Below are 26,357 nucleotides of genomic sequence, written 5' to 3'. Positions count from 1 at the left end.
CATCCGACCTCCGTGTTGCAGTGGGTAGCACAACGGTCGACGACACTAGGTCCTGGGTCAAAATCCCTGACTGGCCATGGACTTTTTGTGAGCGTCCCTCATTAGTGTCATAGTACCATCTTTCAACATCGTCGCGATTAGCCACAACAGGAAGAATAGCGGCGCGATGCAACAAAAATTAAGTCAGATGAAGCAATAAAAATTCAATATTCGGTCCTTTTTTTTCGGCCGTGAGAGACAAAAGTCGATGTAATATCAGTTGTAAAATATCTTCATCTTTCCGAATTTGAATATATGGCAAATACAAATTTAATGTCACATTTAGTCATTCGATATGTAGAAATAAAATGAGCGAAAACTGATAAACCTATAAACGTTCGCTAATGCGATATCCTTTGAAATTATTCAAGGTGCAAATATGAAATTTTGTGAGTTGAGAGAATTGAATTATCAAATATGCAAATCGAAAATCCCGGCCTTCCTAGGGATGAGGGGTGAGCCCCAACAATCTGGCGGGTCGCAGGTGGCGCATAGCGAACGGCTACCAGATATGGTGGTTAGCTTCGAATAAGGCACAACCAAATAAGCAGTCCCGGACAGAGGCGGCAATGTCAACAGAGTCTGGAAAGAATGGCTTTGGAAAAGCCATGCTTATTAAATCTCCAGGAAAGCCTTATGACGACACTGTGGCATGGCAAAAAGTGTCGCCATTAAAAAATGCATTGCCACTCCTGCCTTGCAGGAAGGGGAGGGACCCCAAGGGCTAAGGGAAGGATACCCTGATAGAAAACCGAAGGGCAGGAAGGACTCCGAAGGCACGGAGATGCCAACCTACCTAGGGAAGAAAACCCTATGTAAATCCTGGTCCTCCAGATTGGGGGTTGAGCGATAACCCCACCCTGCAAGAAAATAAAGCAGTTGTGAAACCAATGCAACAGCCTCGGACGATGGATGGATATAATGGAATTCGAACCTGGCGATCTTTACGGACTAATGATTTATCACTTTCAACATGGAATGAGAACTTTGTTAAGGCCTGGGAAAATGAATGAAGTGTCAAATAAGATATTATAATTTAGGTATGATCTGGTTGCACTTCAGGAAATTAGATGGCCAGGGTACACATTACTTTATAGTGGACCAGAGAGGAGGACAGGACAATTCGGTGTAGGTTATCTAATAACCAAAAAGATGAGAAAAAGTATTCTGGAATTTGAAGCAATTAATGAAAGGATGTGTAGAATACGGTCGAGAGGAAGGTTTAGAAACATAACAATTATAAATGCACATGCGCCTACAAAAGAGAAAGACGAGAATGAGAAGTAAGAGTTCCATGGCAATCTGGAACAAGGATCTGGAAAGATCCAAAAGTATGACATGCTAACGGTATTGGGCGACTTTAATGCTCAGATAGGAACGGACGAGAATCAGCAAATCAGCAAGGGGTTGCAGGCCGGCATACACTCCATGCGGAGAGCAATGAGTATGGGAACCTTCTTTGCCAGTTTTCTGTCAGGAACAACATTATCATAACAAGTACCTGTTTCGAACATAAAAGAATTCACTTAGGAACATGGAAGACACCTAAGAGAACAATGAGCCAGTAACGAGGGAAAATTGATAGCGGTGCAAAGAAACGAGATGGCTAATAGAAAGAAGTGGAATATGAATAAAATGAAAGACGTAGAAGTGATTAATGAATATGTAAGTTACAGAGTAAACTGAAGAGAAAGAAAATGACAGACTAGGAGTGGTTGAGGAAGAATAGGAAATAATAGAAGCAGTTGGCCTGCTGCTTATATAGTTTCTGAATGGAGCCCAGGCGAGTGGCGGAAACTTGAACTACGCTGACATCATACATCTCCAGTGTTACAAACCCGTTCAATTTATTTGTTCTTGCTCCTGGAGGTGGAAATAAAAATATCTTTTATAATCAAATTTTGAGTTAAATTAATATTATAGTGAATTTGTAAAATATTTTACTTTATACTTTGTATACTGTACATATACTTTTAAATGCCTGCTGTAAATGAAATTAGTTACATTTTACACTATAGGGTCAATCCATGTGAATTCATACAACATGGATGCTTGACCATTTTTAAAAACGTTTATTTTTTGTGTGGTGTGAGTCTCATATGTTGACAGTTTAGAACCACTGTTATTTTATTTTTACTATCACCGATTTGAAGATGGCGGGCATTTTTTTATCAAAGCGCGCGTCATTTTCACCTTTCGTAAGCATCAGCGGCAACTCTTATATCTCAGCTCTGGTAAGTCCTATGACAATGAGACAAAATCTGTGATGTTGAGAACATTATAGGCTACAATTATATTTCTGTGTAATTTTCTAAATATTATTCCTTCATAATGAATTTTAAGGTCAAAATTGTGTATTTTAATCGCTCAAAATGACATTTTCGGACAATTTTTTTTTTTGCGAGGGGGAAGGCAGTTGGTTTGATACTTGAATTTTTTTGTGCAAGTACCTGTGTACCAATAGTGTGTGTCCAAATTATTTGAAGTTTTAGACTTTAATCCTTTTTTACAGGGTCATAAACATGTACTTTTTGTAAAAATAAATCCAACTTCAGGGTTAAATATCTCTGGTGGGCAGTTGTTTAGAAGTGTGAAATTTGTACACAGTACAGTACTCTATGATAAGTAACGTCAGTAAAAACTTTGAGTTTGAGATTCAATTGGTTTAAGAGATACAAAACTCGTGAAAAATTCAATATTTTGCATTAAATATGGTATGCCTAATATCATTTTTTATTAACATTTTGTGTTAAAATTCTGCAAACTGTAATTTGGAATGCCAATCAACAACATCACAATCCTGAAATGGCTCTGAAATTAAGTATATATACGAGGGCGTGCTGAAAAGTAAAGCTTCTTATGTTTTTATTTTCTTTGTTACCTTTCAAACTCATTTTGGATTTTGAGCAACCATACATTGCACTTATAAGACTTTCCCGCTTCTCAATTGAATGTTTCAAACTTCTATCGCCAGGGGGTGCTGATCTATTGCGAGGAAAATGGCAGTATGTAACCATGCAATGTTGGTGAAGCGCCTGTTCATGTTCGCAAAGAAAACCCAAGCTGAACACGATTCCGATGACCTCAATCAGTTGCAGTTCGCGGCCTTTCACTCCATTCTCTCACATAGCTGAGATTTCTTCAGCTGGGGTTTTCTTTAAGAGCATGATAAACTCAAGATCGCAAAGTGCTGATGTCTACACATTCATCTCCATAATATGTCGTCAGTCTCAGATGAATTTCAATTTGTAGCACATTTTCTGTGGTTAGAAACTCGATCACTGCACGCTACTTCAGGCGTTCCACCGACATTGCATGGTTACATACTGCCATTTTCCTCGCAATAGATCAGCACCCCCTGGCGATAGAAGTTTAAAACATTCAATTGAGAAGCGGGAAAGTCTTATAAGTGCAATGTATGGTTGCTCAAAATCCAAAATGAGTTTGAAAGGTAACAAAGAAAATAAAAACATAAGAAGCTTTACTTTTCAGCACGCCCTCGTATATATACTTAATTGCAGAGCCATTTCAGGATTTTAATGTAGTTCATTGACATTCTAAATTACAGTTTGCAGAATTTTAACACAAAATATTAATAAGAAATGAAATTAGGTATGCCATATTTAATGCAAAATATTGAATTTTTCACGAGTTTTGTATCTCTTAAACCAATTGAATCTCAAACTCAAAGTTTTTACTGACGTTACTTATCATAGAGTACTGTATTGTGTACAAATTTTACACTTCTAAACAACTGCCCACCAGAGATATTTAACCCTGAAGTTGGATTTATTTTTACAAAAAGTACATGTTTATGACCCTGTAAAAAAGGATTAAAGTCTGAAGCTTCAAATAATTTGGACACACACTATTGGTACACAGGTACTTGCACAAAAAAATTCAAGTGTCAAACCAACTGCCTTCCCCCTCCCAAAAAAAATTGTCCGAAAATGTCATTTTGAGCGATTAAAATACACAATTTTGACCTTAAAATTTATTATGAAGGAATAATATTTAGAAAATTACACAGAAATATAATTGTAGCCTATAACGTTCTTAACATCACAGATTTTGTCTCATTGTCGTAGGACTTACCAGAGCTGAGAAAAAAAAGTTGTCGCTGATGCTTACGAAAGGTGAAAATGACGCGCGCCATGATAGATAAATGTCCCCCATCTTCAAATCGGTGATAGTAAAAATAAAATAACAGTGGTTCTAAACTGTCAACATATGAGGCTCACACCACACAAAAAATAAACTTTATTAAAAATGGTCAAGCAACCATGTTGTATGACTTCATATGGATTGACCCTATAGTTAGAATTCATTATTTTCCTTGTCTAATAAATGATTGGGATAAATAAATACAAGGACAACACCGGGTAATCAGCTAATATATATATATATATATATATATATATATATATATATATATAAGAAGATCGACTAGGAAAGAAGGGTTTTAAAATCGAGGTGTCGTTTTTAATATACAATACCAATACTGAGGCATATTCATACGTAGAAAAGATATATATAGTTTTGATGATTGTTTATAGGTAGGTTATGTGCATGCCATCAGCAAAAAAAGGTCAAGGAGTCAAAATGTGAAATAAGATTGCAAATAAAATTACAAAAATATTAGTTTTAATAAGATATAGAATATTATAAAAAGTCAAATAATCGCCAGAGGTATCAAAGTTCCTTTAAGGTCTTTCTAGTTTTATTCTTATTTCCTCAGTAACTCTTCATGCTTTCATCTTCTCTCCTTGATCATTTATTTATTTAAGATTTCTTTCTCCCTCTCTCTTTCTCCATCTCTCTGACTCTCTTTCTAAGATTATTTCTCTAAGATTTTTCCCTCTCTCTCTGTCTGTCTGTCTCTCTGTCTCTCTCTCTCTCTCTCTTTTTCTGACACAATTCTACGTCATCCTTTCCCTCTCTTTCCTCTCTACGTCCTGTTTCTTTACTTAAATTCAAGTTTTCCTGTATTTTCTATATTTGTGTACCTGTGCCTAGTTTCTTTCTTTGTCTCATTCTCTCTTTCGCTTTCTCTCTCCCTCTCTCTCTGTGTCTCTCTTTATCTTCTCTCGTTACTTCTAGTTTTCCCTTTTAGCTTTCGTTCGATTGACATCTAAATTTCTCTGGCTTTCTCCTACATTCCATTACTTTTTTTTTCTAAAGACACATTAAGGTGTTCGCCCTTATTGAAGGATACAACTTTTCGAGTTTGACCCTCTTAGAAAATTTTCTACGGGCGCCCATTAGTGTCATTTAATGTACAATAATCTGTGTTAATTTGTTATAATATTTATATTTTACTACCTTTTACATTTTTATCTATTGTGAAATAGATTTACGTTTTTGTACTTTTATTTTACCGTCTTGTAGCTTTATTTTTTATTTTGTGCTATTATTTCGAGATTAATTTTCAAACTGAGAAGAAAATAATCTTAATCTTTTCAATAAAATATGTCTATGCCTGAAAGATAGGGTTAAATAAAAACATCATGTGGCTGTAAGTGACACACTTGGAATGATTACATTCAAGCACTTAGCCGAAACGCATGACGGGATTGTTCCCTGTAGAGGACCGCCCCTTCGGAAAGCTCCACCCCCAAAAAACGTTGCAAAAACAAAAGAGAGCGGACACGATAATGTCCTCTGTTACAGTAGGTAACTATGAGCATCTAGGCGGTAACAAAGCGTAGTCTCGTGGTTAATATTATTAATGGCACTCATCTTCAGCACCTCTTGTCCGCCTAGCGGGATGGAAGGGAAGTGGCAAGAGGGTGGAATAATTTCACCCCTCTCCTTTCCCCACGAAGATTCATTATTATCCCCCCTTCTCTTCTTTTGGTGGTGATGAAAAGCGGGTTCTTGTTTTTTTTCAACAATGATAATTACGTTCCCTTGGTATTAGGATCCACGATATTTTCCCCCTGTGCGAAGAATATATTTTTTTGTGATCTTCTCCTCTAGATTCTCAACCCTGACTCGTGATATCCTTCCAGTCCCTTCTGCAATGCATGTTGCATCCTACTGAAGCTCTATACTTCGCCAACCCTTTTTCTTTTTTGATACATAGTTAAGCCCGTAACTCTTCTCTAGGGAACACGCGCTAGAACAAACTAGAAAGTTCTGCTTTCGGTTTGCATGAGTAGCAAACCCAGAGAATTAAAAATTGCCAAGAATAAGTGTTGCAACTTCCATCTTCCACTTTCGTACCACTGTACTCTTAACTTAATTCACGCATGCGCAGGTCGTGTAGTTCGACATTGGTCAAAGTTAAACCACTAACTCACTTTGTCGGGAGAATGAGACTAAGTTACTCAAGGTTTGCTGGGTTATATTACTAGTTCGGTAAAATTTAACTAACACTTTAGTAACAATTTGTTCACTTCACTGGACTTTTCACATTCCTGTTAACACATTTGACCCTCCTCTGTACGTCCGCACAATATTAAGGCTGGGAATGAATCTGGATCCGCGTACTCCGCTCAGCTCTATGCCCGTGATTAGGCCATGGTACAAAGCGTAGAGTGTTCGTGGGTTTTCCTTGGTTAGGAGCTGGGATCCGAACAAAGGAAGCCTCAGAGTTTCCCATCAGCAAGAAGCCGAGAGCAGGCTACGTTAGGTGTTACATTGCTACCACAAGGTTTTGGGCTTGTTCTTCCGCTTACCAAATACCACTTCTGGAAGTTGCTCTCGCGTCGACAACTGGACATTGACTCAAGATCGTGGATAATGGATAATAAACCTTTACCTGCTCCCACTTCGAGCAAGGCCTCATCTCCAGGAATGAGTCAAGATCGTGGATGGATAATAAACCTTTTCCTGCTCCCACAAAAATAGGCAATAATTAGGCTGGAGAGTTCAATGAACTAACTGATCTCTTACTACGCACTGGTAATGATCAGGCTGGAATGTTCATACGAACTAACCCATCACTGATCAGTGTGCAGTTGACCTGCTGCTTATATAGTTTCCGAATGCCAGCCCAGGCGCATGGCGGAAACCTGAACTACGCTGACATCATACATCCCCAGTCAGTGATGTGCGTCTACGCGTAAACAACGATAGTCTACATTCTACACGTAGACCATTTTATACACGTAGATTACGTAATCTATGTAAACAACATGGCGAAAGGTGATAACTTAGCAAAAGGCGCTGTGGAATTAAAAGAAAATTATACTGCGTATCAGTTGCTGATGTGTGAGGTGAACTTTTCATACGCTCTCTTCCAAATTCGAACAATTTCTCACCTAGGAAGAAACCTAAGGTAGGAAATATTGTAGTGTTTTATGGGGAAAAGACTAATTTTGTCTCACGACTGCCATCTGTTTTTTTCTTTTGCATACTATTTACTTTTTCCATAGTTGATAATAGAAGAGAAGAGAAATTTTGTTGTAAATAGGATTCTTTTCAGTTCGTTAGGAACCAAAATAGTTGAAAATGTCACTTTCTTTTCATGAAACCCTTGAAAATTAATTTTAATGCACTTTAGATTGTCTACGTAGTCTATGTAAACTACAACCCAATGTAATCTACACGTCTACACGTAGATTATGTGTAGACAACGCATGTAGACGTAAACTTATAGTCTACGGCAAACCCGCTTAACCAACAGAGTTGCTCAAATGCACGTAGTAAATAATCAAGAAATATCATTGTACAAATCTGGAATCTCAATACAAATTGGAGCTATGTCTTAACAAAAGAAATAGGCTGTGTTAGAGAATATAGACTGATAAAATAAGAAGATTGCTGGATAACACCATACGAGAGTACAGGGGCGTTGACCTTGCATTGCCGTATTGGCTAATAAACACCTTGAACAAGAATTGAAAAAGTGCTGGAAATCGTACAGGGCCGTTATACACTGCATGTAAACAAATTGAAATTATGTTAACAACGCAGGGACGTAACAATATATTTATTACTATATCTTTGTTTTAATATTTGAATACACTGTTCATCGTGATACCAAGTAATCGTAACAACGCGTTACCAAATCGTCCTCATCTCTGCGATTAGCCAAAATGGGAGAAAGGCGAAGTAAAATAAACCAAACAAAATCAAGCAAACGCATTACAAAGAGATCTTTGTCAACATCATTTTTACGTTGTACAACCTTGCATTTGTATCTTGCAAACCAACGAGGCTCTGGAACTTGAATCTACAGCCAGTAGAATCCTCTGTGGGATCGTGTTGCCCTGCGTTTGTCCGTACGTATGCTAAGTATCCATTTACAGCCACAGCTTTTAACTAGAGTATAAAAATACTATCCTGAGAGATAGTTTAGTTTTATTTGTTGGTAATGGGATTATGACACTATTACTTTCAGAAATTAGGTGAGGAATTTTTCAACATACTCTTTTTTTTCTTGTCCTCAATTTTATTTTAGTTAATGGACTTATTCCTGTATTGTGTGGTGGGCACAAATAACGTATTTGCTGACGTGCTCAAAAAAATTAAAATCTACCAATCAATAATTATTTTTAAGCACGTGAAGAATATGTTACCCTAATGAATGGATTGTTGTTTTAAGACCACTTTAAACACAGAAAGGCTAATCGGGATTAAAGTGGGATCCGAACCACTATGTGCCTCCACCGGGCATCGAACCTGGGACCCCTTGATTACTGCGCCATCGGGGAGGCCCTGATAAGCTGCCTTAACTTTGGATTGATATTCTTAGATTATTTTTGGTTCTCGCATTTGGCAACACTGCTACAACAATTCAGGGCCGTTCCTCTTTGTGTTGAGGACGCTGCGAAATGCTTTCATGAATTCGTCTGCGGATGATCTCAGCTATTTTCAGAGGGCGCTGTGCCAAACTGATAAAACTCCTAGGCTAGCTTTTTTCTCCCCTGTCCCTTCTGCCCCCTCTCCTCTGTCAGATTTCCAGCCTTTTAGACGGGTGGTGGACCGTGGTGATTTGTTGTTCGTTTACGACGAGGCGGTTTTAGAGTCAGCTGAGAAGTTTAATACGCTCGGTTAGATCCTTCTGAGTATTCAAGCTAATTGGTACATTGCATGGAGCTCTGTGACATTCTCTCAGATAGGCTACCCAAGATGTGATGCCACCCTCCGTGGCGGACTGGTTAGCACCATGCGCTACAACGACAGGGGTTCCGGGGTGGAATTCCGGTCTGGGATTGTGTGTTCTTTGTGAGTGTCCCTTGATCAATGTCACCATATCATCACTCATCCTCATCTTCGCGAGTATAATGGAAACGGTTACGAAAGGTGGGGGAAAGACACAAATCAGGAATCTGGGAATTCTGTCTGGACCAAGACGTCTAAGGAGCTGAGAGAGATGAATGAGAGTGAGTGGAAGGGGTTCATTAAAACTTCTAAGAACTGGTTGATTCATTGGTTTGGTTTATTTTATTTCGCTTTTCTGTCACTTCTGGATAACCGCGAAGATGGGGATGAATGATGATATGATGACATTGTTATGTGATGTGATGGCATGGCCGTTGCTCAAATCCGGGACCCCTGGCGAAGTAATGCGCTGGGCTAACCCACACGCCACTGAGGCAGCCAAAACTTCTAAGAACAAATATATAATAGACTAGTGATAATTGTAAAACTGCAGTGAAAGCGAGGGAAGGAAAGGCTAATCGGGATTGGACCTACTGTTTAAAGTGGGATCTGAACCATTATGTGCCTCCACCGGATATCGAACCAAGGACTTCTTGTTAGGACGCTACCATTGCGCCATCTTTGAGGCCCTGAGACAGGCTGAATATTACCTTTAATTCATCCTCTATGGGCTGACGTTGTTGGTATATTTGCCATACTAGGGTACTAATACAAATCTACCTGGTTATCCATTTGGGTATGGATAAAATAAAACATTAATAGAAACGTAAATGTGATAGTAGGAAAATTTTCGTGTTGGTGTTTTCGTGCGTGAAACACGGGAGTTTTGCTGTAGTGTGTTGGGAACAATGAAGTTTGATCTGACTCAATTCATTCCACATCTGGTGTTACATCTCTGGGGTGATTATGTCGACAGCGTGTGTGATTTTGAGTTTCAAATCATCAATGTCTGCGGGATTCTGTAAATAGACAGTGTCTTTAACGAAATCCCAGACGAAGAAGTTCACAGAAACCCACAGACATTGATGATTTGAAACTCAATATCACACAGGCTTTCGACAGAATCACCCCAGATATGTTACACCAGATGTGGAATGAATTCTATCAACGTTATGAGTTCTGCGGAGTTCGCAATGGAGGCCATGTAGAAATGAAAAAAAACTGTACCAAATTGTTAGTAGTGTATAAAAATAAACACTCCCACCTTTCAGACTTTTGTATACAATATTTCAGGTAATTACATTTGACCAAAAAAATTCGCATCCATTTTATTTTATCCACACCCAAAAGGGTCACCCTATATTATTCTGGATCTTGGTACGGTAATCACTAATCAAATTAAAAGTTACATATAATTGCTGGAAGAAAGTTTGCATAACCTAACAGCCACGCACCTGTCGTCGAACATATGATTAAACTTACTAGAATCCTTGTGTATGGACTTCATGTGTCCTTGAAAATGCTATAAAATTGCTACCTCTCACGTATATACGAGGGTTTGGGCATAAGTTATGGAAATGTGTATTTTGTTTTCGCGACAATGCAGGACCGGCACAAAACTTCGAAATATACAAATGAAAGAGAACACTGTATGGAACTGAACAATGTATGAACTAAAGGAAATGCCAAAAGAATAATTTAAAAAAGTATCGTTCTACATGCGTGTGTTAGTTACAAGGCTACATTGGCTGTACAAAAACAAAAGAGGCTTACATGCAGCACCCTATGAAAACTCAAATTAGTCCCCCAAGGCGTCCACAACACGCTGCCAACGATGAGGGAGACGTAGAACACCATCCACCTCATCAGGTGTGACGTGAGTAGAGACATCTCACATTTCATGGCAGTGGCAATAACCAGTCCTCTCAAGTCCAAAACCGTCTCCCGCGCAGTTGTTCTTTACTTTCGGTAAGAGTTCGAAATCACACAGGGACACATCCGGTATGTATGGTGGATTCACTAGTACTCCCAATGCCCAACGGTCGGGTAGCTCCCGTACGCACGCTTCTTTATGCGGAGTTGCGTTGTCGTGAAGAATGATGGCATATTCCCGAAGACCAGAACGTTTGTCCCTAATGGCTTTCACTAACTCCCCGTGTGATTCTCTGGCAGTTCGCCTGCGGAGAAAATATATTTTCACATAAGAACGCTGTTCACGCCGAGTAACTTCCTTCTTGCACGAAAATTCACTGACCATTAACGTTCTTGCAATAACCGCACTTTCCACTGTCATCTACTGACGAAAGGTACGACTGATACAACTGATACGACTGCCTCGCTCTTCGGGACACAAGATCAGACTAGCATTGTAGTTGTTAAGACTTTCTTTTGTTTTTGTACTGCCAATGTAGCCTTGTGACTAATACACGCATGTAGAACGATACGTTTTTAAAATATACATCAATGAACCCGCATCGTCCATTGTTGTCAGGAGTGAATTTATTTATTTCAGTTTCTATGTCTGATCTCGTTCATTGTTGTCCATTGCTGAAATTTTTGTCCATTGTTGACATGCACAAAAATATTTGAGTTTTTCTTTCAAATGCTACCAATTTCATTTAAATACAATTATCCAAAGCGACGTAATACCACTTTAAAGTATGACAGTATATTTATGGACACGGTGTATATTATTGGCACTTCGCTACAAACCCCTGGTAGACATGACCTGCGTTGTTTATACATTGTTCAGTTCAATACAGTGACCTCTTTTATTTGTATATTTCCGAAATTTCTGCCGGTCATGCATTCTCGCAAAGAAAAGTAGTTGGCATGACCCTCGCATAACAACAAAGAACTGTCTGTCTTCTTCGTATCTGATCAGTGGTGACTGACCATAAGTTGTTAAACCTTTAACCACTGTTTTTAGTTTCTGTATATCTACGTTTCAGAGCGTAGTTCTGTATCCGTCCTCTTGGTGTGTCTCTTTCTCAATAGTTATCCTCCCTGGCATTTAAACTCCAAAACAGTCCTTACCAAGACAACTAGACGAGGTGGGGTGGGGATCTGCCACCGATAGAAATCTTCTCATGTACCCTGTTTATATCACACTTGACACAATAACAAACGTAGTCTCTGAAACGTAGGCACATAAAATCTAAAAACAGTACAAAACTCAACATGAATAAGCATCTGGATGGAAACCAATTTCCATTTACTGAAAAAGCATGTTAAATTATACGACGCACGCTTTTAGAAGCGATATCGGGTGGGGCCAGACAGAAGGTGTGTGTGGCGATCAACCAATGGCAGGAGTGCAACGTTGTACAGGTAGGAGACTGCGGCGCGGAAGTTAAAAGCAGTGTTCTGTATTTTTCTAGCGCGCAAGAAGTTTTCATAAAACTCGCCACTTTAAGGTTCATCATAAGATGGGGAAATACATTTTGAACCTGACTGTCCAAATCCCATGAATTTCCGTCGCCTACAGCCGGAGTTATCGTTCCTTGAAGAAACAAGGGAAACACCTTTCATTTCCTTCAGCCTGTTTTTTTCGTTGCCACCGTGTTGACGCTGCTGAGTTGTTGTGCCTAGGGAAAACTGTGGGTGTTAAATTCGCCTCGATATAAACACTGACCATTCATTGTTCTGGGCGTTCTCGAACATTGAAAGCGTGGGTCAGTTTGAGTTCAGCATTTTCGTAGCAAGGCCGGTGTAAAATTATTCGCTCATCTTTCACTCGTGCGCCACAAAGAACAGTTTGTAAAAACATAAAATACAGCCCTTTAGTGCGATAGTGTGTGTTCCGTGTGTTCTTTTTATTTTAAATAATGCCACTCTCAAAACTTAGCACCAGTAGTAGTACAGGCACCAAGGGTGCAAACTCTAATCATAACCTCCAGGAGAGTAATTCGGAAATGAGTGAAATCAGTGAAATGAGAACCATGGGCGTCCGGGAGGAGGGGGGGGCAAGGGGGGCCGTGCCCCCATGGAAAATGAAAGTCAACCAAAAATTATATATTTTTCACATATAATTTCATTACAGCCACAATAATATGTGTTAATTATTGCATGAATATGATATTCAAATTTAAGCAATGTTTTGAGGGAACAACACTATTATGGAGGAAAATGTGCCTTGTTTTCCCCCCCTGGAAAAAAACGCCTTCCTTGCCCCTCCCTGGAAAAAATCCTGCTGACGTCCATACTGAGACCGAGGAAGACGACGAGAGCGGTGATGAATAAATAAATACATTCAAGCTTCTTTCAGGTATGGGTTTCTCGTATATGCTACAGTGATATGATATTATAATCCTGCGTAGATATATTCACTATATTATTCACTGTACTCATATATACCGTGCATGCATTATCAAAAATAATGGACACATCGCGAATTTTCTGTCCTTCCCTTGCGCTAGCAGTTAGTTTGGCAAGAGCGCAGTAGCACTGGCTGGGTATTAGCCGAACTCACGTTCCTTCTAAAAGCGTGCGCTGTATAGGCTATAATAATTCAAACATCCCGGTAATGCCTGTGCTTCAAATAAAACAAGTTACATTAGCATTCATGGATTTGTATTGTTGAATTGCACAGGAACATAATAAAGTGTTAAAATTTCCTTGAAGATCGTTCAGTTTGAGAACAGTGGCGCAACCACAAGGGGGACGGAAATGAGTTCTAGCAGGGGCAAGGGACGGTCAAGGGTACGTGCAGGGGACAATTTTCGCTCCCAATTTCAAATTTTATGCAAATGAAAATACCTTTCATAAAATTTTCTTGCTCGCATGCTCGCAATATCTCCTTTTCTTCTTCTTATCAAGTTCAGAGCCGTAGCTAGGAGGCGGAGGGGTCTAAATGATATAAGTTGGAAGAGAGAGAATGACATGGCGCCCCGTGAAATTATTTGCGCCCTATTAAAACAATATTGATTTCAGTCTGCAAAAAAAAAAATCAAACCAAAAATTTTCTTGCTCGCTTCGTTCGCAATTTATGGTTGTTTTCTGTAATGTATTGGAAATTACCTGAGACACTTATCTTAATTGATTTTGTCTTAAATGCATGAACAATTGGTTTGAGGAAAGGGAGCATGCATATTTGTGTAATTTTTGATCTTGGTTTATTATGAGATGGATGAATTGATTGTGGATTGTGTTATGTATTTAAATAATATATGTTGTGTATATATGAATTAAAGAAACTTTGAATTTATACACAATTTAGTGTTGGCACGTTGCATATATATTTTGTAATTTTACGTCGCTCCATGTTACATAAGTGTGAAACATATATCGTGCATGAAAGTTATACATGTCAATGTAAAAGAAATCTATTCGGAATGCATAATGAAGCATTTTCAGTTCTTCAAAAATAGTTTCTACGTTTGTTTTACATTAATGTAAAATTGAATATTGAAAAAAACAATTCAAATACTTTAGCACCGACTTCTACCACTTATTTGCGTAATTTACAAGAATAAAAACATCTTTGATATTATTGCTACTACTACTAATATTGTTGTTATTATTATTATACGTATATATAAAATTAATGGTTGTGCCTCTGCTTGAGAATGTGTCCTGCTGGTAGTATCCAAAGTATTTCTCTCTGTCGGATACAAGATAAGCCAGAGACATCTAGCGCACGGTTTGAAAGTTCTGGTCGTTGGTAAAGTCCTTGTTTTGCGGGGAGCGAGTATGCAGGAGCGCTTTATTTCTTTCCTCCGCTGTTTATTGAAGTTCCTCGCTCTTAATTAGCTGTGTTACCTCGAGCAGTAATTAAAAATTGATTTTCCGGCCCAGAATTCCCGAGGGACGCTTCGTCCCTGCGTTTGCTCTGATGCGTGGGAATCCTCCAAGAGACCCAGGAGACGAGGGAATCTTCAACGCCGATGCCTGGGTTGTAGGGGTTATAGCAAGAACTATAGCAGCTTTAAGAGATAGCGTATATCGCGAATACAAGCTACAGTAGAGGAATACACTGGAAAGGAATATCCACGAAATGGATTAAGGTTGAAAGGAACAAGTAGAGAAAAGATTAAGGGGGAATGAAGAATTGTGAAACGATTAAGCGCAAAAGGAACAATGGAAAAAAAATCATAAGGCAAAGAATAAACTAAGATTTAAGTACAAAGTACAAAAGGAACAATCACAAAGAATTGTTCACGAAAGTGTAAATGTAAAAATGATTAAGCGCGAAAGGAAAAATTCAAAGAGAACTAAGCGTGAAAGGAATAAATGTTAAAATGATTAAGAGCGAAAGGAAAAATTTCGAAGAGAATTAAGCGTGAAATGAATAAATGATAAAATGATTAATCGTGAAAGGAATAAATGTTAAGATGATTAAGCGCGAAAGAAAAAAAATTCAAAGGGAATTAAGCGTGAAAGGAATAAATGTAAATATTTATTAAGCGCGAAAGGAAAAATTTTAAAGAGAATTAAGCATGAAAGGAATAAATGTTAAAATGATTAAGAGTGAAAGGAATAAATTTTAAAATGATTAAGAGCGAAAGGAATAAATGTGAATATGATTAAGCGAGAAAGGAAAATTTCAAAGAGATTAAGCGCGAAAGGAATAAATGTAAAAATGATTAAGCGGGAAAGGGAAAATTTCAAAGAGAATTAAGAGCGAAAGGAATAGATAAATGTAAAAATGATCAAGCGTGAAAGGAATAAATGTTAAAATGATTAAGAGCGAAAGGGAAAATTTCAAAGAAAATTAAGCGTGAAAGGAATAAATGTTAAGATGATTAAGCGCGAAAGAAAAAAAATCAAAGGGAATTAAGCGTGAAAGGAATAAATGTTAAAATGATTAAGCGCGAAAGAAAAAAATCAAAGGGAATTAAGCGTGAAAGAAATAAATGTTAAAATGATCAAGCGTGAAAGGAATAAATGTTAAAATGATTAAGAGCGAAAGGAAAAATTTCAAAGAAAATTAAGAGTGAAAGGAATAAATGTAAAATTGATTAAGCGAGAAAGGAAAATTTAAAAGAGATTAAGCGCGAAAGGAATAAATGTAAAAATGATTAAACGGGAAAGGAAAAATTTCGAAGAGAATTAAGAGCGAATGGAATAAATGTAAAAATGATTAAGAGCAAAAGTATAAAACGCAGAAATCAATAAGCGCGAGAAGAAGAACTGCCAAAAGTATTTAGTGCGAATGGGGACAACTGTCAAAGCATTAAGCGCTAAAGGAACAACTATAACATCATTAAGCGCGAAAAAACAATTCTAGAGAGGATTAAGAGCGAGGGAAAAAATTGAGAACCGGATTCAGTATCAAAAGAACAATCGCAAAAAGGATTGAGTTGTAGCTGTTTCCTACAGAAAAGTTTAAAATGTGTCATGGTCTTAGTGAACATGGTAGATTGGAGGGTAAAATACAACAAAATAAATCATAATAGGGCTTGAAATGAACATCTAGATCGAAATATAACATTCCTAAAATAGGAAATAGTAAGCTTTTACAATGTAGGCAACGAATAGAAGCAGATTAAAAATAAATTAACAGATATTGGAAAAATTGAAAATAAAAATTTAATTTGAAGAAAACTTTATTTATAAAAGAATGAAATCGAAAGATAATAGGAAAGATGAAAAAGAAAAACGTAGAAAAAAAATATAGGAATTAAGTTGAGTGTTTCTTGTTCATAAGCTTGTGGGAGAGAGATACAGAGAATTAAAAAAAAAGATAAATTGAGAAAGAAAACTCATTATAGAGACATTAAAATATAATCTTTTAGAAAAAGATAATAAGGAATCCCGAAGTAAAAAGTAGAAATGATAAACAGAATTTTTCCGAGAATGGGATGCATAAAAGATGAACATGTAAATTGGAAAGAGAAAATATCGGACATTAATGAACTCAAATAAATGACACGAAATAAGCTAATAGGAAACAGATTGAATTTCTCCTATAGCCAATCGAAGCGTTACCGTACACAATTATTGAGCACAGCATGTGATCCTTTCAGAATTCAAACCGGGGTTACTTTCAGTGTTCTAGCATTGGGCTAAATTATCAAGAAATGACAAGGATTTAGGTTCGAAAGCTGGGGCAGCCAATTCATTTGTCTGAGAATTGAATTGAATTGTCAGTCAACCCTCTCAAATTGAGCGTCGTTAATGTCAAATTATAGAAAAAAACGTTTCTTATTTCATTAGTGGACAACCAAAGTAAAGTTTCCTTAATTAATATTCTAGCAGCACGACCAAAGCAGAAATCAATTCGAAAAATTTAGTGCAAATGCAAAATCCAGTTGAGGACGTCTTGTTAAAATTCCATAAATCAAAACTTTGACTTGCTATCAGATTCCCATGAACGATTTGTTTAAAAAATAGAAAAATAAAATATCTATACGTTTCATTATATTGATGAAATGTTAAAAATTATTAGAAATACTTGATCTGGATGATCACTCATCTGCTGTTCCAAGTAGAAGATTCTCTCCAAAGATGATGATGATAATTTAGAACTCAGAACTGTCGCATCATAGCCAGAAAGGTTGTGGCTACAGAAATATAAACTAACCAACTAGTCTTCTTAAACCCGCCGTTTTATGGCTGCAGCAACACAAGCCTTCAATCTGTCCCTATCCTGGGCAAGATCAGTCCAATCTTTTTCATCCCTACCGATTTCCTTTAGGTCCATTTCAACATTATTCCTCCATCTTCGTCTTGGCCTTTCTATAGGTCTCTTACCATTAGGATTCCCAAAAAGAATCCTGTAATCTCTCCTTTCCTCTCTCATTCGTGCCACATGGCATGCCCACCTAAATCTTTTCATTCACTGATTGATTGATTTGTTGTTTGAAGTCCACTTTATTCACAGAAAGGCCAATCGGGACTGAACCTACATTTTAAAGTGGGATCCGAACCACCGGGTATCGAACCCGGGACCCCTTGATTACAAGGCAATGACGTTACCACTACGCCATTGGGGAAACACCCACATAAGTCTTCTTGATTTAATTATTCTAATATTATCTGGACATGAATACAAATAATGCACTTCTAAATTATGTAACCTTCTTCACTCACCTGTTTTCTCATCTCTTTTAGGTACAAATAATAAAAATATAAATGGCTATATAGCCCCAATCCCACCACTCACTCACTGACATAAATGTTCTCCATGAAGGAAGCCCCGGAGGACAAATATGCCTGATTACGACCCCCCATGAAATCGCCCCAAAAGACCGAAAAAATTAAGAAATCGCTCAATCGGCCTTTTTTAAGGGTGTAAATACGCTTTTTTCACCTCCTTAGCAACCGTTTCCACGGGCATTTTTTGCAGCACTCTTTGTTTCCTTCAATTAGCTACATTATATTTCTCACACGTCATACACAGATGAATGAACTCCTGATTTTGAATGCTTGTTTGAACCAAATGTTTAGGGATATAATAACAAACAATTGTTTAGAGCTCGCCATGGCTGTTGTTGTCCATGGAAACAGACGTTGCGAGGGAACTTAAAGAAAGTTTATTTTCACCCCGAAAACTACTGTAAGGGAATTATGCTAGACTTTTCGAATTTCAAAGCATGAGCATCAGAATTTATTATAGAGGAGAGATAAGAATTTGATGGGAATGACAGAAAACAATTATTTTTCAATTACATTTACAAATGTGAAAATGACAAAAGGCGTAAATATTGCTTTTTCAATTTAATGTCGCTATTGAATTTGTTTATATGAAATATCTGGAAACGGACAATATTTACCCAGTTTATGATTATGAAAATATACAATAATGTTTTGAATATTTGTAAAATATTAGAGTACACACGAAGTTATTTTCTAAACTTTTCAAATTAGCAAACTTATACACTTATTCCCCTTCATCCAATACAACATGCAGATATTTTCAAAGTCATTAAGATCATTGAGGAACCCCATCTATAACGTGATTGCATCCAAAACGTGGCCGAGGTCACGCATGCGAGCGTACAAGACGTGGCCCAAGACCACGTCTAAAGTACGCGAGTATATTATATGCATTTACGTGTCACAGAATATAATAATGACTGTGCTACATCAGTATATTTGTACTTTATTTGTAAAGGCACATTTGCACAATAAGATGACATTTTTAAAGGCTTACAAAAAACGTTGATACATGTATTTCATGTAATAGGATGTACCCAAGACGAAGATGGAGAGACAACGTTGAGATGGACCTAAAGGAAATCGGTAGGGATGAAAAAGAGTATATATATCTTGCTCAAGATAGTGACAGATCGAAGGCCTGTGTTGCTGCAGCCATGAACCTTCGGGTTTAAGAAGGCTAGAGAGTTAGTTAGTTAGGATGTACCTAATTAAGGGCAAAACAAAACATTATTATTATTATTTATACTATTCAAATTAATTTCAACGGCGTTCCAAAAAAGTCTGGCGATACCCACATATGTCACAAATTTAATGAGGTAAATACTAATATGGGAAAGACTGGTGAGTACTTACCACTTCCTGGAATATAGAGATTGAGGTAGAGGCAATCCTCACTTTGGTTCCTTAACAGAGGAATCAGCTTCTTCAAGTGGTGGTACCTTCCTTTCGGCATCAGCTGAAGAGCGGCAGTCTTATTCGAAATATCAGGATAGTTTTGTGGACACACAGGTCCGAACTTGTCGGCCACTCTGGTCCCTTTCCACGCCTGTGGCGCCACGGGGGGCATGTAGCGAAGGTTCCCCGTGGGAGGGGAGGCATAGGGGACCCCCAGGAAGGCCTCAACGGGATCAAGGTGTCTTGAGCTGAGCTCCAGGATGATCCCTTTGATCCCGCCGTATTTGGTCTCCACGATTCTTGAACTGTAACGTGGGCCTCCCAGCGCCACCGTGGACAGGAGGGGAATTAGAAGAAACAGCCGAGCATCGAAGCGATTTGGCGGGCATCTTGAACGCATCTTGAAGAAGCAAGCGTTGCTTCCTCTTCTAGCACTAGACCCCCCGTTAAACTATCTGCCTCTTTCTCATCCAATCATTGTTCTCGTCATCTGCTATTCACTGGCACGAAACTGAACACATGATTGCCACCTGAACACTTCAAACGTACTCGCATCTTTTCTTTCTCCTGCCTCGCATGAAACTTCACCACTTGTACTCCATGCCTTGTAAAGATTCAAGATTCAAGAACATGCTGGATACAGATGCATCCACGATTGTCTTCTCGCGTTAGAAAACAAAAATCACAAAATCTTCCACACTTTAACTCCAACACTATGTAGCAGACGTCAACACACACCCATTCTGGAGAGAGCCGTTGCCCTGGATTGTCTGAAGTCCTGCAACAATAGAAAGATTTATATAAGCAATTACCCCAATAGAATATATTAGGCATACATAGAGATACAGCCAGCCTTATATAAGCACAACGATTGCTACAGGGTGTCACAAAAGTCTGCTGGTTGGTTTGTTTGTATTTCGCGTTTCTGCCACTTTTGGATAATCATCGCGAAGATAAGGGATTCGAACACGGGACCCCAAACGTCGTATGTGTTAAGAATAAACGGGATGATTTCCAACAACTATAAAATTCATTATGATAACATATTTTCGGGACACCCTGCAGTTTTACTTGAACATGTAGATTTATTATGAACCGACAAGCAACATATTTACATGTCTCAGAGACAAATGAAACAACAAACTACAGGGTGTCACCGTACAACACCGACAAACTTCTGCAGCCTTTACTTCATAATATTTAGACGCCACAAGCCTTCGAAAATGGGATTTTATATTCCGTAACAAGGACGTATTTAGGGGGTGCAGGAGGTCCGGACCCCCCGAAAGATTTATAAAGTACTAAAACTAAATAATGAAAATTTTATTCGTTTAGTCGTTGCTATATAATTTCCTCTGAACTTATTGGAAGACAATGATTATATTGGGATCATACGGCTTTGAATGACATTACCAAGAAGATTTATGTACGGCAGTGGCGTGCGGTGCTAAATCAGCCAGGGGAACAGGTGACCTGTACTTGCCCCTCCCTTCCCATACCTGTCGTAATATAATACAGTAGGCCAAGTAAAATTCAACCCTTGTTGAAATGAACCAAATGAACATACGATACATATGTTACAAATTGTCAGAAGTGACATACATAAAGCACGTTAAAATAATGAATATGGGCTACCAATGTTAAAATATGATATAATGTAAAGAAAACATTAAAAACAAAATTGTTGATGCACAACAAAGAAAAATTAATAAAATAAATTTATGCGTGATCAGAGGAAAAAAAGTTTTGTCGAAACCTGTTTCATCTCTCTTTTGTAGATTAAGTTGACAGCAGAGGGTGGGACGACGAGGGTAGGTGAAGTAAACAAACGTCCAGTCACGGTGAAAGTTTTTCTTCGTCGTGTTGATTTCGGAAGAAAGAAGTGTTTTATGGTATTATTTATATATTTATTTATTTATATAGATATTTAAATAGCTAGAAAGGGCGATAAGTAGAAGGGGACAGCCTGTTCCCTCTGTTCCATGGAGGGACCGCCACTAATTTACACTACTACTAAAAATAACAGGTGCGGCAGTGAAACGGGCGATTTGGCAACCCTGGAAATAGCAAGTTACGTAAGGAATCAGATAAAGGGAGTGGTGCCATCTGGACAATAAACCTTTGCCATTGACACTGATATCGGTGTTCAGTCGAGATGGCGTCGTGGACCGATATCAGTGTCAATGGCAAAGGTTTATTGTCCAGATGGCACCACTCCCTTTATCTGATTCCTTACGTAACTTGCTATTTCCAGGGTTGCCAAATCTCCCGTTTCACTGCCGCACCTGTTAATATGCATAGCATTTTAATCATAAACTTACTTTTCTCCAACTACATGTAACATCATTTTTGTTATTCGATAAATGTTCAATTTTTCATCTATTTGACATTAACTTCATTGCCAGGGCACTTGTTCTTATGTAAGTTATTCCGATCTTAACTACAGGTAAGCCACGTAATGAATATGCTCTACTCTTATACAGTATTTTTACGTATTCGTGTAATAATAATATAATATTAATTTATGCATTTTAATTAGTATTAATTATTTTAATTTAAACATTATTATTATTGTTCCTGAGAGACTTGATACGTGCCTGTTCCGTATGGTTGCAAACACTGACAGATTGCGTGTCCAGTCAAGGCAATGGCCGACCGATGAGATGTGTATACTTTTGGATAAAATATATTAAATCGTTGTTTAATGGAAAAGCACACTGGTATTATAGCGATAGACAATGGTCCCAGAACGTCCAACAGCATATTGGTCAACGTTAAACCTCAGTGGTTTTAAAATGGGTTGGTTACAAACATTTTCTGTGGCCATTGTAACTACTAAGGTTAAACGTTGACAAAAATGTTATTTGGAACTCCTGGGACCATTCTCTAATCACCATTAACACCTACTTTTTTACAGTGCATAAAAGTAAGTGCAATGTAAACCATGGATGGTAGGATACATGCATGATGCAAGTGAAAGGATTTCATCATGCTGCTCACACAAAGATACATTCAAGTTTTTAGTACAGTTAGGGACACTTCTGATGTGGAACACTGAACGTCAATGAGGTCGTTGTACAACAGTTAATGAATGACAGAGGGAATCATGATTAAATGTCACGTGACTGCATGCAAACAGGATAGAAAATGTCATTTTTTGACAGCCCGTATCGTTAAAACTAAGGCTTAACGAGCACAACGTTACTAACAAAAGCTGTTCGTCTTTGTGTCCTCCACATGTTTCGAATCTTTGTCTGTTTAGTACGGCGACGCCCTGTATAGCTCTTGAGCCAAAAGTTCTATATAGCCGTAACGTTAAGTATATAGTGTATAAATATATGATATTATGTCGTTAACTAAAGTCACAATCATGATCTGTCAATGGCGGTGAAAGTTTGATTTAAGGCTATTTATACTCCGAGAGGCTAATAGGGACTGGATTTGGAGCTGAAAATGGTATCAGAAACCGTGAGCAATGTGTCTTTGGCGGGAATCAAACCCAGTAATCATTGATTACCAAGACAAAGATTGCTTAAAATAGAAATGCTTTAATACAGAATGAGAGATAAAAAGAAAGTGAGAAATGAAATTAATCAACAATACAAGGGGAGACAGAGTAAGAGAGAGAAAGGTAGGAAAATAAAGTGAGTGAGAGAGAAGAGAAGAGAAACAAAAGAAGCGAGAGAGATAGGAAGAAAGTGAAAGAAAGTGAGTGAGCAGGGAAGAGAGGAAGGAAGCTCAAAATAGTGATAGGAAGAGAGAGAAGGAAATAAATATACTACAGATAGGAGAGGAATTCCACATAGAGAGAGAGAGGGGGGTAGGAGGGAGGGAGAGAGTAAGAGACAGAATAGGAAAGAAAGAAACACAAATTGCCGAAGATTGTGTGTGAGCGCGTGTGTGAGAGAAGGAGAGAGTGGGAAAGAAAAATATTAGAGCGAAAGTTTGTTTGGTCGGATAAGTTAATCGAAACTGGATCTACCGTTTAAAGCGATATACGAACTACTGTGCAATGTGACTTTACCGGAAATTGAGCCAGCGATCCTTGTATTACAAGGCGACAGTGTAACCAAAAATACTGTAATGGTGTAATTAATATCCGTGCAGACTACTGCGGTTAAGCAGTATGGCCTCGCCGATGGACTTCGTCGCCTGGTAATTAAAGGATCCCTGGTTCGATCCCCAACAGAGACATATTGCACAGTGAGGATCGTACCATTAACTGCAGGTCTAGTACCGATCGGCCTGTTTCAGCATTAAGTGAACTTACCGAACGACCACGCAGTAAACCAAGCCCGTGCAGTACTCCATTCGTCACGCCCAGCTAAAAAAGATATGAATAAACAGCTGCCCAGCATAAGTAAAAAAAAGGCCGCTGCCTGAGTTAAATGGAGCTAAAACGCCTGGAGGAATATGCACAGCTTTTTTACCGCAACAAATTATCCTTTAGGCAAATACGCGAGAGGCGTAATTCGAAGTGTCAACGATTTCCCGCATGCTTGCGGTCAATCCGGCGAAGCTAACGGACCTCGACATGTCCACTAAAAGCTTCGATTGGGTGTTCTCTGTGTATGCAGGCGCTCCTTCGCCCGTGAATGCATTTCCGCTTCAGTTCTTCCGGTCCGGCGTTTCAGAAGCTAGCAATCGATACGCGAGGCCCCTGGGAACAAACGATACTTAATACGTCCGCGACAAACCACGTTTGTATAATTAGGTATTTATTAGATGAGGCTGCAAGATTTCTTGGCAGTTGGTCGATCTTCACCTCGCACATCAGTAGGAAATGTTTACGTATAGAATTAAATTTAAGTAGTGACAATTAATGGAGGTTTAAAGTGAAGTTGGCTATTTGATGGTGATAATGAAGAGGATTTCTGAGGAAGATTTACTAGAGAGCTAACGTCACTCTCATCTTCAAGGGAAGACGTTCGAAAGGTTGACAAAGTAAGTTCTGCAGAGCTCAAATCGTTCTGAGTCTCAAGCTCTGAAGTGAAGAGATTAAATGATTGGGAGGCTTTCTGAGGAAGATTTAGAGAGCTAACGTCACTCTCATCTTCAAGGGAAGACGTTCGAACGGTTGACAAAGTAAGTTCTGGAGAGCTCACATCGTTCTGGGTCTCAAGCTCTGAAGTGAAGAGATTAAATGATGGGGAGGCTTTCTGAGGAAGATTTAGAGAGATAACGTCACTCTCATCTTCAAGGGAAGACGTTCGAACGGTTGACAAAGTAAGTTCTAGAGAGCTCACATCGTTCTGGGTCTCAAGCTCTGAAGTGAAGAGATTTAATGATTGGGAGCCTTTCTGAGGATGATTTAGAGAGCTAACGTCACTCTCATCTTCAAGGGAAGACGTTCGAACGGTTGACAAAGTAAGTTCTGGAGAGCTCACATCGTTCTGGGTCTCAAGCTCTGCTCTGAAGTGAAGAGATTTAATGATTGGGAGCCTTTCTGAGGATGATTTAGAGAGCTAACGTCATTCTCATCTTCAAGGGAAGACGTTTGAACGGTGGACAAAGTAAGTTCTGGAGAACTCAAATCGTTATGAGTCTGAATAATTGAAGCGAAGATTTAATTTTGTGGAGACTTTAGGGACAAGATTTATAGAGTTCTCATCTTCAAGGTATGAACTGGAGACTTTCAACTGGGTAAAGGCAAAGTGAGTTTTGCAGAGCTAAGAAGACTCTCATTCCCAACCAAAAAAGGGAATAAATTATCTTGGATTCAAGAGCAGATTAGTTCTGTTGAAGATTCACAGATTTCAGGACCTAAAATTATTCTCATCTTCAGAAACTCACATGAATATGGTTTATCGAAGATATCAGATTGAGTGAATTATGGAGAGCTACCATCACTTTTATTCTGAAGCACTTATGTGAAGAGATTTTCTTGGGTCAACTGATCGTAAAATCTAAATAAAATTCCAAATTTTCGAGAGCTAACGTCTTTCTCAGAGAATGAAGTCAAGTCTCTTGCGTTAATGAACAGGTTGCTTCACAGATTTCAAAACTCAAATTATTATCATATTCAGCAAGTAAAGTGAAGAAGTTATCTTTCGTTAACGTGAGCTATCTAGAATCGATTGAATTGCTCGCCCACATTTAGTAATAAAATACTTTAGGTGGTCCTTTATTGCGCGTCCGTTAATCTAGAAATGGACGGGGTGGGGGGGGGGTGATTGCAAAAGTGAGCATTACACTTCCTTGTTAGCAATCAATAATACATAATTCTATATTTTCCCGAATTTCATATTGTTAAAGATGAAGAGTAGACTAAATAAGGACCATGATTGCCCACTACACACGGCACTACGTAAAGATTTATTTACAAATCTATTGAATATGTAAAATACATTTCTTTATTCCTTCATTAATTCAGGACCACACTAACATACAGGGCATCACAAGAACAATTCTCTGATTTCAAGTGCCCCCATGTTTTTAGTGCATGAGAGAGATACACCAGTGTTGGTACACAAGTATATGTTATCTTAAACTTTTCTGTCACATACATGGGATGTCTTTTGAAGTCACCTTATGCACTCATTCTGGTAAGACGCACGAACGCCTTCAATTGCACGTGCGATGTGTTTGCGAAAGGTGTACAAATCCAACCCAGGTGTGACGTACACCACATGCAAGGAAGAAACAGCGGTAATATCAAGGATGCAATGTCCATACACGGCAGCAAGAGCGCTCCAGTCGCGGAACTTATAACTACTAATCACTGACTCGCAAACTTAAAAAACGATTGGGCTTACGTACACAAACCAGAG

General features: G+C 38.3%; 1 protein-coding gene across 1 annotated transcript in view; it reads right to left on the bottom strand.

Moving 5' to 3' along the window:
• The window catches only part of LOC145984881 (neuroligin-4, X-linked-like), a 215,437-nt gene extending 195,099 nt beyond the window's left edge, over positions 1-20,338 (bottom strand). Inside the window, exon 1 of the mRNA XM_083118254.1 lies at positions 19,546-20,338. Within this exon, the coding sequence (XP_082974380.1) occupies positions 19,546-19,987 (442 nt within the window). The 5' untranslated portion in view covers positions 19,988-20,338. The remainder of the gene's footprint in view (positions 1-19,545) is intronic.
• Positions 20,339-26,357: the final 6,019 nt, after the last annotated feature.

This window comes from Lepisma saccharinum, chromosome 3, assembly GCF_977018435.1.
Source record: "Lepisma saccharinum chromosome 3, izLepSacc3.1, whole genome shotgun sequence".
Taxonomy (NCBI): Eukaryota; Metazoa; Arthropoda; class Insecta; order Zygentoma; family Lepismatidae; genus Lepisma; species Lepisma saccharinum.
Note: the sequence above shows the minus strand (reverse complement) of the source record. Positions and strands in the feature narration are given on the sequence as shown.